Here is a 16,281-nt window from a genome sequence, read left to right on the forward strand (position 1 = left end):
AAATGAATCATTTCGCTGTACACCTGAAACACTGTAAATAAACTATATTTCAGTAAAAATAAAGAACGCTTTATTTCACATAAAGTAGGACATCACCAGGGTCTCACCAATCACTGCATTTATTGCTGATCAATACATCCTCTACAATGAGATGCTCGGAGACAACACTTTGAGCACATTTCCTGCTATTTGTAGAATGACATTCCTAGGGACACTGGTGACTTGATGGGTGACTGAAACACACTCTTTTTCATCAGAGGCAGTTAGGGGAGTGGTCAGGGGCACAGACTCTACAGTCACACTGCCTGGAGTAGGATCGAGCTCTGGCACTTGCAGACAAATCACCTATTTCCTCTGTCTCTATAAAATGGGAATAATAGCAGTGCCTGGGCTTCCCTGGTGGTTTACTGGTAAAGAATCTGCCTGCAATGCCAGTGATGCTGGTTTGATCCCTGCGGAAGGGAAGAGTCCCTGGAGAAGAAATGGCAACCCACTGGAAATGGCACTCCAGTATTCTTGCCTGGAGAATTCCACAGACAGAGGAGCCTTGTGGGCTACAGTCCATGGGATTGCAAGCATCGAACATGACTTAGTGGCTAAACCACCAGCAATAGCAGTGCCTACCTGACAGGGTTGCCATCAAGGTTAAATGAGTTAATATATGAAAAGCACTTGGAATTGCCTGGCACAGGGAACATGTGATGAAATGTTTTCCTCTCACTTCCCCTTTCGCCTCCTCCTCCTCCTCTTTCTCCCCATCCTCTCCCCTCCTCCCTCTTCCTTATCCTCCAATTATAATTATCATCATCATTACGATATAATTACTGCTTTTTCCAGTAAAACGGAGCCTCGGAGCCCCACACTGTAGCTCCCTCCCAGGGACGGTCAAGAGGCAGTTACTGACAGTGACTAAGACTTCTGTGACTCAGCTGTGGTTTGGTGGGATGGGGGGTAGAGCTGAGCCCTGGCAGACTGTTCTCAGGTACAAGGTCTGACGCTCCAGTGCTAAGGCTGAATTTGTAACCAAGAAACAGGCATATGTTTATGAACGTGACCTTCAGCGCTCTGTCTCTGGGGTGGGAGGTGGGGGAAGGGCCACACATACAAACTGACCATGTACCATGGTTCAGATTGTTTTCAGAATTTCTCTGATGCTTCTCCCATCACCATCTCAACCTGAATGAAGGTAATCACCCCCTCAACATTTTGGTGAGAGCTCCTGTTTTTACACATTGAATATAGCTATGCTGAGGTTTACAGGTGTGTGGTCAGACGCTCAGTTGTGTCCCACTCTTTGTGACCCATGGACTGTAGCCTGCCAGGCTCCTCTTTCCATGGGATTCTCCAGGCAAGAATACTAGAGTGGGGTGCCATGCCCTCCTGCAGGGGATCTTTCCAACCCAGGGATCAAGCCTGTGTCTCTTATGTCTCCTAGGTTCCTTACCACTAGCGCCACAGTTATCTGTGTCCAAGCCTGCCTCTCAGCCTGGGTTGCGACCCCCTAAGGACAGCAGCCTCCTCTCACTCACCCCTGTAGCCTAACCCTTGTACAACGTCGGGGCTCCAGAAACCCTGGCTTCCTTGATGAATTGCATTGAACCTGACTTTGGGAAGTTCCTTCAGCACCCTCAGAGTCCTCTTCTGAATCTCCCTGGTGTGGGCAATCTGTGTCCCTTACGGGTAGATACGCCTCCAAGAAAACACAGAACGTAGTAATTCTACCCCAAGTTTGGTGAATGAACTGAGCAATGCCAATTCTGTCCTATAAATAAATTTACAAGGCTGGGTTCCTTGCGCAGCTCCTAAGCCAGGTCTAGCTGCCATTCCGCTAGAAGCTTTCCAAAAAGTATCTTGAGCAGAGCCTTTAGAACAGGAGGGTGGAGTCCCAAGACCAAGACGCAGCAGGCATGCCTGTGTGAAGCTGTAATGCTGAGATTGGCCACTAGAGGGAGGATGCGTTCTCGGCCCCAGGGGAGCCTCGCAGTTGCTCCAAGAACTTTATAAAGCCTGGCGGCCAGTGCAGCTGCAGTTCACAGCTCAGTCAGTACCTAGCGGAGCCGCTGGTGCCTCCACAGAACATCTCGAGCGCTGCCCAAGGCTGAACGAGGCCAGACACCAAGACAGGGACTCCCACCTGGGCACAAGGTTGAGTCTTGCCTTCTGATCCTCCTGGAGAAGTGACCCCCGAGACCCTGGGCACCGGGCAGTCTCTATGACTCCGTCTGGATTCGGCTGGCTGTGGGGACAAGCTCTGAGGGGCTGCCTGGGTCTCAGGGTGGGGGCAGTGGCCAGCTCTCCAGCCACCATGGCAAATGCCAGGAACTGAGGGGACAGGTTCTGCAGCTTCACTGGGGGCACTCAGGTGAGTCTGGGCACTGACTGTCCTAGCACCTGGGCATGGCTTCCTAAAGGCAGCCGGAGGTCACAGGGCACAGGTTTGGGCATCGCGGGGAGGTGCAGGTCCTGGGAGGGGAGGTCATTACTGTCAACCTGGGGGATCTGCCGGATTTTCATCCATCTGTCTGGGCTGGTGAGTGTGGGCATTTGGGAGCCAGAGAAAGTGATCGCCTTAGTGGCAACTCTGCCATCCATCTGTCTGGGCTGGTGAGTGTGGGCATTTGGGAGCCAGAGAAAGTGATCGCCTTAGTGGCAACTCTGCCTGGCTTGTGTCAGAGCTCCAGAGCCTCTTCAGGGAGCAGATGGTACAGGTGACAGTCTCTCCACGCGTGTGGTGAATGTGTGTGCATGCGTGTGCCTGTGGGTGTGCCCAGCAGTGGAACGTAGGAAGGCAGAGCTTGTTTATAAACCATCTGCACCTCTCTAGTTCTGAGTGATGCTTCAGACGATCTGAGTACAGTTAGAGGAGGAAAGGGCTCAAAGCCTCCTTAGCAAGGTCCAGAGAGGACCTTGTTCACGGTGATCCCTATCTGATTTTGAGGAGTTACGAGCCCTGTAGCGTTAAATGCTGGAACCCAGCAAGGCTGGGGCCACCACCCCTCTGCAGGAAGAACTGATTGAGTCCTGCTGCTGCCTGGAGGGGGGCTTTGAGAATCAAGGTACGGCTCTCAGGTCTGGTCTGCATTCACGATTGCTTTCGCAAAGGGGTCCAAATGGGATTGTTTCTGGGACTAGCTAGGTGGGAGGGAGGCCGAGGGAATCCAGAGACCCCTGTGCCAGGCTGCTTGGCAGGATCAGAAGATGCTGGGGGGCCGTGGGTGGTTACCAGGCTCCACCACCATCTCCCTACCTGCCCCATCCATACAGCCCTCCCATGTGCCCTGATCCACGTGAGACTCACAGAGACCTTGTAGCTGGGAGGTGTGTCCTCCCCATCGCAAAGGCTGAGGCTGGATGTGTTAGCTGACAGACCGAGCTCCCCGGGGATAAGATGTGGCGCCAGCTTGGGACCCCATGTCCTCTGAGCCCCCGCTCCCCACAGGTCACTTTGGTGTCTACACCCTGCCTGGGTTTCCATGGCACTGGCCCCCTCCCTTCCAGCTCTCTTAGCTCCAGGGTCCCCACCTGGCCCTCTTCCCTGCATCACTGTGGGACCAAAAGGTGGCCTCTGAAAGGGACATGCATCCTGGCCAGAGCAGCCTCGTGCGGAGCCAATGCCCTGGGTGGGGTTAAATGCTGGAGGACCTCCTCTCTGACATTCTTCAGTTCCTGCTCCTCTGGGCTTCACTTGGCTTATCTTTAGAATGGGAAAAACGGACCAATGCCACCTGCCCCCTTGCAGTGCCCCTGGGAGGTGGGGAGCTCCAGATGGCGAGGATCTGTATGGTGTGGGAGGAACATACTCCAGGTCATGCTCCAGGGGTGGAGGTGGAGGGTGGAGGCTTTGCTCTATCATCACCACACTTGGCAGTCAGTTGCTCAGACTTGGTCCAAAGGCTATACAACCAATGATTGGAAGGTCTAAATTCCTGCCCCCTATTCCTCAAGAAAGAAAAACAGCACCAAATAAAACCTGGGGCAGACAGAAAGCTCTTAGGTTTCATTCCCCAGTAACACACATTAGCAGAGTCGGCTGAGCACTTCCCATCTCAGCGTGCTCACATCTGGCCCCTCTCCCTCTCCCCCGCCCCCAGGCTCCAGCTCCACCAGCTGAGGGGTGGGGAGGGGGTGCTGGGAGGGGCCCGACAGACACATTCCAGATAAGGAGCCCCGCCTTCCAGCTCTGGTCCAGGAGCTGATGGGCAGAGAGAGAAGGCGGAAAGGCAGATGGGGAAACTGGAGCAAGCCCAGCTCTGCATCTCCTCCCCTGGCACTCGGTGCCCCCACAGGCTCTGGGCAGCAGCTGCTGTTGCCTTTGGCAGAGAGCGGGTTCCCCCTCTCAGAGGAGACACTGGCCTCCTGCTTCCCCGCTCCCCAGGACTGAGGCCAGAGGGTGGGGTGCCGCACAGAGCACTCGTGAAATGAGGGCGTGTCCTCTGTAGCTTAGCAGCAGTGGAGCAGCCTGGGGCCCCACCTCGAGGCCCTCCCTGGGTGGAGGACTTGGACGAATGACTGGTGTGGAGGAAGGGCCCACAGGGTCTAGGAACACCCTGAGTGGGCAGGTGCATACAGGCGTAGGTGTGTACACGTGTGCGAGGCATGTGGCTTCTCATCACTGGAGGTCAAAAGCAGACACCTCATCTGTCCCTCCAGGGCCAGTGGAAAGACAGGTGGATGGCCACTGTAGGCTCTGGCCTCCTCTTAGCCCTGAGGTCATAGGTCCCTGGAAAGAAAGGTCAGGTTACGAAAATAGGGGATTTGTGTTTGCTGCATCTGGCAGAGGGATCTAGCCAGCCTCTTCCTTTACTGTCCCCGTTTACTGGAATGGGGGTTGCCTCTTCCCTTCAGTCAGTGGCCGGTGTCCCCTTCCGGCCACCTGCCAGGCCCTACCCCCTCTCCCAGTCGGCTCTCTGGTCCTCAGGGTCGAGTTGGCTCCATGCTGGGCCTAGGACCCACCCCCACCCCCCCTGCCCCCTGCCATCCTCCCAGGGCACTTATCTTCCAAAGAATTCACTCTTTAAAAGTGGATTTTTGGGTTCAATATCCACATAGCTATGGGCTTTCCTGGTGACTCAGTGGTTAAGAATCTACCTTCAAAGCAGGAGACCTGGGTTTGATCCCTGGGTTGGGACTATCCCCTGGTAGAGGGCATGGCTGCCTGCTCTGGTATTCTTGCCTGGAGAATTCCATGTACAGGTGAACCTAGTGGGCTACAGTCCATGGGGATGCAAACAGTTGGACACAGCTTAGTGACTAAACAGTAACAATCTACAGAAAGAGTATCAGAACTGAAAGTCAACATAAACTAATGACTGGAAATGAGCTAAAAGCAGAGAGTCATTTGTGAAATCACTGAGCGTCTATGCAGGAAAAGGATATCCAGTATTTTATGTAAATAAACACTTTGTGATCCAGCCCCACAAATGAATTCTTCTGATTATACAAAGAACGCAAACATATCGTAGAAAACCCCCAAAACACAGAAAACAAAACTAAGCGCAAATCCCCACAAGCCCCACCAGATTCCTGTAACACGTCTCACCCGGAGAAGCCCAGAACATCTCCGCATATAATCTCCCGTCGTGCACTCTGGAATGTGTAGACACTGCAAAATGGAATCGTGTGGTGCACGCTTGTGTAAACGGGGCTGGGTCATTTCAAACAGCGTGGCACTTCCCCATGTCGAGGGGGCATTCCGGGAATTCCACGGGGTCAACTCCAAGCCCCAGCCACCCAGGAGACCATCCGGACAGCAGAGCCCTCTCCTGGTCTAGGGCTGTACAGGCCTTGGTGTCTAGGGGACCCCACCAAGGCCTCCTGCTCCCCAGGCTCCCATGGGGGTCAGTCCTGCCTGTGGCCCCCTGAACCCAGCTCCTCTGACCATGCCAGCCAAGTTTGGGAACAGTTCTGGTTCTAGCTATGTTGGCTGGTGGTCTCTATACTCTGTTTCATGCCTAGTTCCCCCCCATTTCCAACACAGAGCAGAATCCCCAGTCACCCTACCGTGCCCAGGACTCCAGAAGCTTGGAGAGTATTCTGTTTGGGTCAGGAGGTTTGGCTCCTTCCGGCCCCACCTGGCATGGCCCCTGGTGCCCTCCCCCGCCAGCTCAGGGCTCCAGCCCCACCCAGAGATATGAGAGGGAGAGGATAGATAGATCAGAAAGGTCCCCAGGACCGTGACCGCTCCAAGCCAAGGAAATTGAGGAAGGGATTGGGATCCTGGTGGCTGACGCCTACCGATGAGGAAGGGTCCCTGTGTTCAGGCTCGAGGTCGTCATGGTGATGCCTTGCTCTACAGATTTATTTCCATCTCCAACTACAGCTTTTACTCTCCCCCACCCCCATATCTGCTCTCTCCTCTCCTGTTGCAGGACGCGATGGAGAACAAAGCCATGTACCTGCACGCCACCGTGAGCGACCGCGACTCCAGCTCCATCTTTGAGGAGCCCTTTGATGGCAGGAGCTTGTCCAAGCTGAACCTGTGTGAGGATGGTGAGTGCCGTGGGCTCGGTCTTGGCTGTGAGGTCAGCCCTGACCACCCCTACCCTCCTACCCCACCCCACACCGCCACCTAATACTGCATAGGTTGAACTTTGTGCTTGGAAAGGTCTTTTCTCATTCATGCATCTCAACACACCTATGTGACCACAAAATGAGACCCATTTCACAGATGAGCTAGTGGACTCTGAGAAAAGCATTTGGCATCACACAGCTCGGGCTTCCCTGGTGGCCCAGGGTTAAAAAACCCTCCTACCAATGTAGGAGACCCAAGTTTGATCCCTGGGCCAGGAAGATCCCCTGGAGAAGGGACTGGCAACTCACTCCAGTATTCCTTTTTTTTTAAGAAATCAAATAATGAATGGTGTCACCTTTAGTGGTAAAATAAGGAAACAGCAAAATACAACAGCAAAGATAGAGTTTCACATCATAATGGTAATTTCCCTTAACATAAATAACAAACCACAGGCCATCCAACTTGGCAAAAGGAAAGTATGGGTTATTACTCAACCATTTTAGATTTAAATTTGTTACTACTGTACACTGCTGCACACTAATGTTGATTGATCCTGATACATTCTTTGGTAGTGCTGAGGTTTTTGTATTTTTTTTTTCATGGTAAGACTTTTTCTGCTGTTATAGAACCCATCACTCAGTCATGTCCGACTCCTTGCAACCCCATGGAATGTAGCCTACCAGCCTCCTCCGTCCATGGGATTTTCCAGGCAAGTGTACTGGAGTGGACTGCCATTTCCTTCTCCTCACTCCAGTATTCTTGCCTGGAGAGTCCCCTTGGTCAGAAGAGCCTGGTGCGCTACAGTCAACAGGGTCACAAAGAGTCTGATGTGACTGAGCAACTAAATGACCACGATCATGCAGCCCATCAGTCACAGAGCAGCCCCAGCACTGAGTCTTCTCACTCCTAGCCCAGTCCTTTTGCCTCTCTGCCATCCTCTCCTCTTCAGTGAGGCTGCGGGCACGCAAAAGGCAACTGAACCAAGAAGCCCAGACCCCTTCCGGTGACAGATCTTCAATCCGCTTCCCAGGGCTTTTGCAAGGAGGGATGCACCTCTCCAGGGTGCTCATCCTCCCCTGAGACTAAGGCCCCAGTTCATGGCGCAGAAAGGGACCCCCTCTCAGTGCACGGCACTGCATCTCTGGGGGCTAAAACCCTGGAGCAAATGGATGCAGTGTCCTCCTGAGGAGCTCGGGGCATCTCGCCAACAGCTGACTCCTCTACATCCAACACGAGATCCACACTGAGTAGCTGCTTAATAAAGGCTTGTTGTCTGAATGAACACACTCCTCTTTGCAGTTAGTATAGGAGAAGAGAGCTTCATCCTCACTTCAATGATGAACTGAAGGAAACTCACGTGAGAGTTTTGTGAAGCTTTGTGATCAGTGAGATGGAGACTGGCTATCTCAGTTAGGCTTCCCCAGGGAAACAGAACCAGTATGATGTCTACACTTATGAAGAGACCGATTATGAGGAATTGACTCACCTGGCTATGGAGGATGGGAAGTCCCATGATCTTCCCTCTGTAGGCTGGAGACCCAGGAAAGCAGGTGGTGTAGTTTAGTCTGAGTCAGAAGGCCTGAAAATCAGAGAAACCAATGGTGTCAGTCACAGTCTGAGGGCCAGAGAGGATGAGATGCTATGTCCCAGCTCCAGCAAGCAGACGGGAAGTAAAAAGCCAATCCCGCCATCTTTTGTTGTATTCAGACCCTCCCACCCACATTGAGGAGAACAGTCTGCTCTGATTCCACCAATTTAAAAGCTAATCTCATCCAGAAACACCCTCAGAGACACCCAGAATGTTTATTCTGGGCATCCCACAGCCAACCAAGTTGACATAAAATCAACCATTCCAGATGCCTTTATTCAAACTTTCTCTCGAGCGCTATGTTTCATTGTGCTCCACTCTGCCAGCTGCCTTCGTCTTGAAATTCCTCAAAATTAGAAATGACTCCTCATTCAGCCCCATCTTTGCTCCCACCAGGTGCTGAGAGCAGGGAGGGAAGTTGGGTGGCTCAGGTAGGGATCGGGGATTGTCTCAGCAGGGAGAAGAGAGAGGAGATCTGGGCTCCTTTCCAGGTGGTGCTAGTGGTAAAGAATCCGTCTGCCAATGCAGGAGACATAAGACACTCCGGTTTGATCCTTTGGTCGGGAAGATCCCCTGGAGGAGGGCATGGCAACCCACCCCTGTATTCTTGCCTGGAGAATCCCAGGGACAGAGGAGCCTGGCGGGCTACAGTCCATGGGGTCTCAAAGAGTTGGGCACGACTGAAGCGACTTAGCACGCACACACCTGGCCTAGTAAACTTCCCACCATCAGAACTGTTTCTCTGGATTCCAGTTAACAGACACATTTTGAGGACCCACAATGTGTCAAGTTATGGGTTAGATGCCAGAGATGCTCCAGAGAGAAATTAAACCATTCTTGCCTTCTAAGGGCTTCTGATCCCAGTGGAAGGGACTGGTATGGAGACAGTCACTCACCATGTAAAGAAGGTAAAAATATGTGATTATTAAAGTCAAGAAGGATGAACACTTTCTGGTAAAGGCCTTAAAGACTGAATACCATTTTGTAAGAGAAGAGGTAGATGGGAAAAATATTACCAGCTGAGCTGCACTGAGATGGGCCAGTGTTTCTGTCAAGTTAATGACACCTGGGAAGAGATGAAGGACCTCGGGGTGTTGATTCACTAGTCAGTGATCAGCTGTTCCCTATCATCACATCCACAAAGGTCAAGGTGGCTTTTACAGCCTTCAACTACCCTCTCTCCCCACCAGCCCATCAATAAACAGGCCTGGTTTGGCAAGAAAGAACTGGGGTACAGCTCAGAGGGGTAATTGTAGGACCATGAGGACCAGTATTGGATACCAATGGGGAAAGTCATGGCAGGGAGACCCTGGGGTGGGAAGAGGCCTGGGGGGCTGTTGTTGGGTCATCATCTCTCCTTTTGACCTCATCATACCCCCCCTTTACTGAACCTGGGATTTAAAAGGCCATTTGGGGCTTCCTTGATACCTCAGATGGTAAAGAATCTGCCTGCAGTGTGGGAGAGCCGGGTTCAGTTGCTAGATTGGGAAGATCCCCTGGAGAAGGAAATGGCAACCGGCTCCAGTTGCCTGGAAAATTCCATGGACAGAGGAGCCTGGTCGGCTACAGTCCATGGGGTTGCAAAGAGTTGGACACGACTGAGTGACTGAGTACATGGATGAACAAAGACAGGGATCTTTGAAATCTAAAGAAGGCGGAACAAATCACTTCTAAACCTGATTTGCACATTGTCTGGGTCTCCTCCACACTCATTCCTGGATGCCAGACATGGGGTGGGGGCGTGAGGATGCGAGAAAGACCGGAGTATTGAGATGAAACAGCCACCTAAAAGCTCCTGGGTTTCTTGGATTTCCCCCTTCCCTGTCATTTCTAAGAGGGAAATGGTGAGCTCTGACTTGGGGAAATTCAAGCCAGATTTGGTCTGTTTCCCCAGCACTTGGCTTCTTTGACCCTCATCTCTGGAGAGGGAGGAAGGGGTGGAGCTGGCAGGGGCAGAGAGAGGTGGATGGGAGAGCAGAGGTGGACAGAGGTGGGGACCAGCCCGCCCCCCAGGCTTTGAGTAAATGAAAAGCAGAGTCGCTGGGGCTCCAAGTCCCTCCCCGTACTTTCCCCTTGAAAGCAGGGAGGTGGGAAGAGAGGCAGTGCCTCCCCTGGGCCCCACGGATCTTAGGATCAGCGGAAACAAGCTGAAAAACTGCAGCCTAGATACTGAGGTATGCGTGCGTGTCTCTTTGTGACCCCATAGACTGTAGCCTGCCAGGCTCCCCTGTCCATGGGGATGCTCCAGGCAAGAATACTGGAGTGGGTTGCCATGCCCTCTTCCAGGAGATCTTCCCAACCCAGGTATTGAACCCATGTCTTCTGTGTAGGACTCAGGATTTAACGCAGGAGGGACTTTAAGGTGTTAGGCTGTACATGTCTTATTTTCAGGCACTGGCAAACCCTCCCCACTCTCCTCCTGTACTTTCCTCTCCATCTGTCTTTTCCTCCTACCCTGCCTCCATCCCTTCCCTTCTGTTCACAGACCAGGTAGGAAGCTGAGGGGCTATTCAGGCTCCCCATCCCCGCCATGACCCCCTCTGGCGTGGTGCCTCCCACATCCTTCCAGGCTCTCTCCCTTGCACCCTCAGCTCCATGGTGCCACCTTGGGGAGCTCTCCGTCCTCTGCACCCCGTGGCCGGGCCCCCTCTTAGGACCCCACCTGCCTCCTCCCTGTGTCTGAGCCCCACTGCGGACAGGAAGGCGCCCAGGGCAGGGGCCTCCTCACCTCCGGGTCTCCAGTGGGGAACCCCATGGGTTTCACCTGTGTGGTTGGAATTCATGGGCAGGCTCATGGCAGAACGTGACCTCCAAGGTCTTCCAGCCAAACCCTCTCTGACCTTGGTGCCCGCTGACGCCTCCCACGGAGGAGAAACCCACAGCGAGGCAGGCTGGGCCTCGGCGCCTCCTGCCCCAGCTCCCTCTGTGCCTGCCCCTTCACTCGCTTACCTCCGGGATCCGGCCCTTCTCTTCCCGCCTGAGCAGCTGAAGCCTCTCCTGTCTGGCGCCAGTAGGCGGAGGGCTGGGCGTGGGTGATGTTTGGCAGGGCCTGGCTCTTCCACGGCCCTCTCCATGGGCCAGCGAGAGGTGTTAGTGTCAGAAAAATATTGCAGTCATGCTCACCCCGCGGCCTCGGGCCCTCCACCACGCTCTGAGCATCATCCACTGGCTGCAAATGGGCGGCCCGCGGAGGTAATGAGTTACACATGCTACGCCTGCAGCCAGGCCGCTTGCTGAGTGTAGGGTCCGAACTCCCTGTTCCCGCGTCCCTGCCCCATAAAATTAAATTATTCTCCTCAGGGAACCCCCACGTCTGCTTTCTCAGCCATCAAACCTCCTCGGTTCATCCAGCGTAGCTGAGGGCTGGTGGGCAGCTGCCCAAGGGTGGGAGTGGATTTCCAGGGAGGCCCCCAGCTATCTTGGTTCCGCCCCCTCCCCAGGTTGCAGAATCAGGCACCCAGGCGGGAGAGCAGAGATGTTAACTCGTGCGGTGCCGCGTTACGGTGCGCTCAGTTCGGTGCGCTCTGACTCCGGCTGCGCTCTCTCGGGCTGGTGGGCAGCTGCGATCCCCGGTGTCTCTGGCCCCATTCTTTCCACAAGAGGGAAGGACAGCCAGGGAAGGTGCCAGGAGCCTGGAGAGTGAACTTCGCCCAGCCTAGGATCTGTGCAGGGTGTCTTCCATTGCCCCTCCACGGCCACCCCCTGCCACTCAGCTATCGGCCTTGTGGGGAGCCACCGTAGCATTGAAGATGGGAGATGGGCGTGTTTATTTCCAGATCCTGCTCTATGGGGTCACCTTGGGCTGCTGTGTCCTTCCGCCTGAGTTCACAGCTCCTTGTAACCACGCCCTCCACGTGGCTTTCTGCTTCCAGGCTCCCGTAAGTGCTGCCCTGGTGGGCTCTGAGAGGCCGAGACATAAGGCTGAGGACACCACTGTGACCCTTGTGGGCGTCTCACACCTTTGGCTACACCTTTGCGCATATTCCCTTTTTTAAATCCTGTGACATTCTCTGATTTGAGCGGGCTGTCTGCCTCACTGGGGTCCTGACGCCCTCATCCTCAGTGTTCCCATCTGCAAAATGGGCATAACGTTACTCAGCTCTTGGGACCTTGGAGGAATCAGGTGATATAACCTGAGTGAAGCATTTCGGACCTCGTACACCCTCAGGACACAGATACTTCACCTCCCTGCCCTTTGGGGAGTCCCCTGAACACCTTGGGGAACTGGAGAAGGACAGGGGAGACAGAAAGGCCAGGAGCAGCAGCTGTCACCCAGGGCCTCCCAGGAAGCACCCATGCCACTTCTCAGAGACCCCCGGCCCAAACAGTGTTTTAAGGTTGGTTCCTCCCTTTTCTTAAAGAAAGCGGGGTTTGGGTTAGTGGGCTTCCCCCTGAAGCCTAGATTCTCAAGGAAACCGAGCAGTTTCTTTTAGTCCTATTCTCCGAGTAGTAGAATCTGTAAGGAATATTCTGGGTCCCCAGGGCACCTGGGTCTGTGGCAAGTCCGTGTCTATCCATTCCCCACCTCTGTCAAAGTCACTAGGTCCCTGAGGTTGCCTACTGGAAGAGTTAGGGGTGTGTTTCACGGTCCCTGGCTGGAAGCTGGTTTTGCTTCAGACCCACGGCCTTGCTCGCCCTGGGCACCTGGGGGCACATGTAACATCTCTAACATCCATAGTAGTCTGCCTCATCCGTCACAGGGATGATGGCCCCGCATGACGGCAAGAAGCACTGGCCTTGGAGTCCCATGGACAGGGCTCCATGTCAAGCTCTTGACAGTTGCAGCCTCTGTAATCCTGATCGGGGGCTTCCCATGTATCTCAGGAGTAAAGAATTCACCTGCCAAGGCGGGAGACACAGGAGATGTGGGTTCGATCCCTAGGACAGGAAGATCCCCTGGAGGAGGGCATGGCAACTCACTGCAGTATTCTTGCCTGGAGAATCCCATAGACAGAGGAGCCTGGCGGGCTACAGTCCATGGGGTCGCAAAGAGTTGGACACGACTGAGCGAGCAGCACACAACCCTGTTTGAGTTCTCAGCTCCCTCTCCTCTGTAAAATGGAATAATAACGGCTCAAGACTCAGGGTCCTTGCCAAGCGACATGAGTTACTCCACAGTTAGTGCTTGCAGCACCTGGTGTGTGCTGAATGCTCCTGACCATTAGATCTTAGGTCGCATGTGGTCGCAGCCTTTCTGTCTGCCTGGGTCCACCCTGGGGCCCACCCAAGGCGCCCCAGTTCCTCCTCATGCTCTGTTTTCAGTCTTCAGGACAGAGAGCTTCATCCCTTCCTCATTCTAGGTTTATCTGGGGTTGATTCCTGGTGTCAGATAACAAGCAGTGGGATGGACGCCGCCTGGCTTTTCTCCATGTCTTTCCCGGGCCATCCACCTGGCCTCCCTGGCCCCTGTCAGCCTGTCCATCCACAGTCATGCTGAGCTGTGTGTCCCAAGTTCCCTCTGGCTGGCACTGCATGCTTTGGGCTCATCCAAATGTCCCAATACCCAGCGCTGTGTCTTGCCCATAGAAGGTATCTTGACGTGCTGAATGGCCAACCACATCCTTGTTCACCAAGCGCAGAAGTGCCAGGGTAAAGGAGGGCTGAGAGAGTTGAGTTTAAGACATAAGGAAAGTGAAAGTGAAGTCGCTCAGTCATGTCCAACTCTTTGTGACCCCATGGACTGCAGCCTATCAGGCTCCTCCGTCCATGGGATTTTCCAGACAAGAGTGCTGGAGTGGATTGTCATTTCCTTCTCCAGGGGATCTTCCCGACCCAGGAATCGAACCCTGGTCTCCCACATCAGGCAGACGCTTTACCGTCTGAGCCACCAGGGAAGCCCCCATAAGGAACTGGGACTTAAGTCATCCAAAGAGGACAGGGTTTTGTAGTGCTGCTGATGCGAACAGAAGTGAAAGATCTTGGGTCCTGCCTTCAAGGGGCTCAAAGTCCCCAGAAGAATTCGCCTGCCAAGACGGGAGACGCATTGACTGCTGACAGACCCTGCCTTACAGTGTGATTCATTCCCTAATGGAAGTGCAGTTAGAGGGGAGAATTTCACAGTCTACCTGGGGGAGAGAGGATGTTCTCCTGTGACATAAGAGTGTGGAGGCGTGGACAGGAGCAGTTTTGGAAAGGCAGTGGGGTTCACAGTTAGTAGGTCCTGGTGAGATCAGGGAAGCCTGAGGGGATGACAGCACCAGGAAGACGGGAGGGGCAGCTCTCACCTGGGATGTGTGAAGTCAGGATTAAGAAAGGGCCTCGCTTATTGGTAGAGCCAATCAGACTGTAGTGTGAGCCACACGAGCAATTCTAAATTTTCTAGTAGCCACACAGAAAGATAAAGAGATAAATCTGAAAAAAAAATTAAATACAGGAACATATTTAATCTAATATATTCAAAATAGTTGGTTGGGCTTCTCAGGTGGTGTTAGTGGTAAAGAACCCGCCTGCCAATGCAGGACATGTAAGAGACATGGGTTCAATCCCTGGGTCGGGAAGATCCTCCGGAGAAGGACATGGCAACCCAATCCAGTATTCTTGCCTGGAGAATCCCATGGACAGAGGAGCCTGGTGTGTTAGGTCCATAGGACTGCAAAGAGTCAGACATGACTGAAGCAACTTAACACACAGCACACATTCAAAATATTATCAATTTGATTTGTAATCACTGTAAAAGTGCTGTAGATATTTGTATATTCTTACTCAGGCTGAGCCTTCAAAATCCAGCATGCATTTTTGCATTCTGAGCCTGGCTTATCTTTGGCCACATTTCAAGTGGGTCAGAAAAGATGTGACTTCAGAAGAGAAAGAGTCAGAGGTGGAGACTGAGAGACAGCAACAGTGATTGCAGAGAGGGGTAGGGGAGCAGTGTCCTTTAGCAATGAGGAAAAAGTGTACAGTTGTGTGATGTGGGAGGTGGGGCTTTTAGGAAGAAGAGAAAGTTCTGGAAGTAACAATGAGGAGCAAAGAAAAGTACCCCCTGCACCTTTAGGTTGCTTGCATGAGCAGAGGAAAAAGAAATCTACACTTAAGGGAAGCAGGTTTCAGTTAAAAAAAAAGAAAAAAAAAAAAGAAAAGAGATCTTCCAAGCAGAGGTTGGGGGAATCAGGAATTTTTCAGATGACTGGCTGGAAGGTCCGGGACCACAGTGGGAAGTTTTCAGCAGACTGGGAGGGAGATGTTAAGGAGGATAAACAGGGCTGCCTGAGGATTACAGTGGGTGATGGGGAACCCTGGGGCTTCATGCAGCTGGTAGAAGCCAGGACCGTGGCTGGGATGCTGGTCTTGAGGCGGAGCTGCTGGCAAAGCTGAATGTTGGTGATGGGGGTCTTGGCAGGAGTGCACAGAGTCCTAGAACTCCAGCACCCCCTCCCTGGTGTGTGTGGGCCAGGGAGGGAGGGGTCTTGTCCTGGAGCACCAGGAGCCCTGGAGATCATTTTGGCTTTCGTGGAGGCAGGGAGATCGGGGGAGGCCAGGGCAGGTGATGGGAGGATGGCAGGGGTCCAATAGAAGTGATGACCCAGTGTGATATATGCAAACTATCTCAGCGCAGTGGCTCCCCTGGATGCAGCTCGTGGCGCAGGCAGGCACTGTACCTGGGGCTTCAATACATTGTCTGCGTTAAACCTCAGCTTGTATTGTTAGTCCCAGTTTGTCAATGAAAAGACGAAGTCTTAGATGAAGTTAATTGCCCAAAGTCACCCAGCTAGTCAGAGGCAGAGCCTGGATTCCAGTCCATAGCTCTCTGATCCTTAAAATGCTGCCCCTCAGCACAGCTCACCTGGTTCACTGCAGTTCCAGGACTCAGAGACCCTGTGCATTCAAGAACCAGGCTGCTCGTGGTGAAGGGCTCTCAGCGGATTCTTGGGAGTTTCAGAGGTGGAGCTGTCCTGGGTTATGACATAGCTAGGGCAGGGCCGTGGGAATAAATGGCTGTGATGCAGGAGACAGATGGAATGAATTATTCTAAAAGGTGCCGCTGGCAGGAAATAGATATAAACTCAAATAGGTTTGGACAAGAGCATAAGGACGGAGTCTTAAGTGGCTTTGGCGGGAAGCCTGGGACAGTAACCTCTATGGACATTAGGTCAGAAAAATGCCCCTCCCTCCCCTTTCACTCCACCATCTCCTGGGGCTTCTGGAGTCCAACCTGCCCGTGCAGAGTTCAGCAGGAGGATTGGGA

The 16,281-nt window shown here is 53.3% G+C and overlaps 1 protein-coding gene across 1 annotated transcript in view; it reads left to right on the forward strand.

Annotated features, from left to right (window-relative positions):
- SCARA5 (scavenger receptor class A member 5) overlaps nucleotides 2,012-16,281 on the forward strand; it is a 134,048-nt gene continuing 119,778 nt past the window's right edge. Inside the window, exons 1-2 of the mRNA XM_018051873.1 lie at nucleotides 2,012-2,362; nucleotides 6,369-6,489. Of these exons, the coding sequence (XP_017907362.1) occupies nucleotides 6,375-6,489 (115 nt within the window). The 5' untranslated portion in view covers nucleotides 2,012-2,362; nucleotides 6,369-6,374. The remainder of the gene's footprint in view (nucleotides 2,363-6,368; nucleotides 6,490-16,281) is intronic.

This window comes from Capra hircus, chromosome 8 (assembly GCF_001704415.2).
Source record: "Capra hircus breed San Clemente chromosome 8, ASM170441v1, whole genome shotgun sequence".
Lineage (NCBI taxonomy): Eukaryota > Metazoa > Chordata > Mammalia > Artiodactyla > Bovidae > Capra > Capra hircus.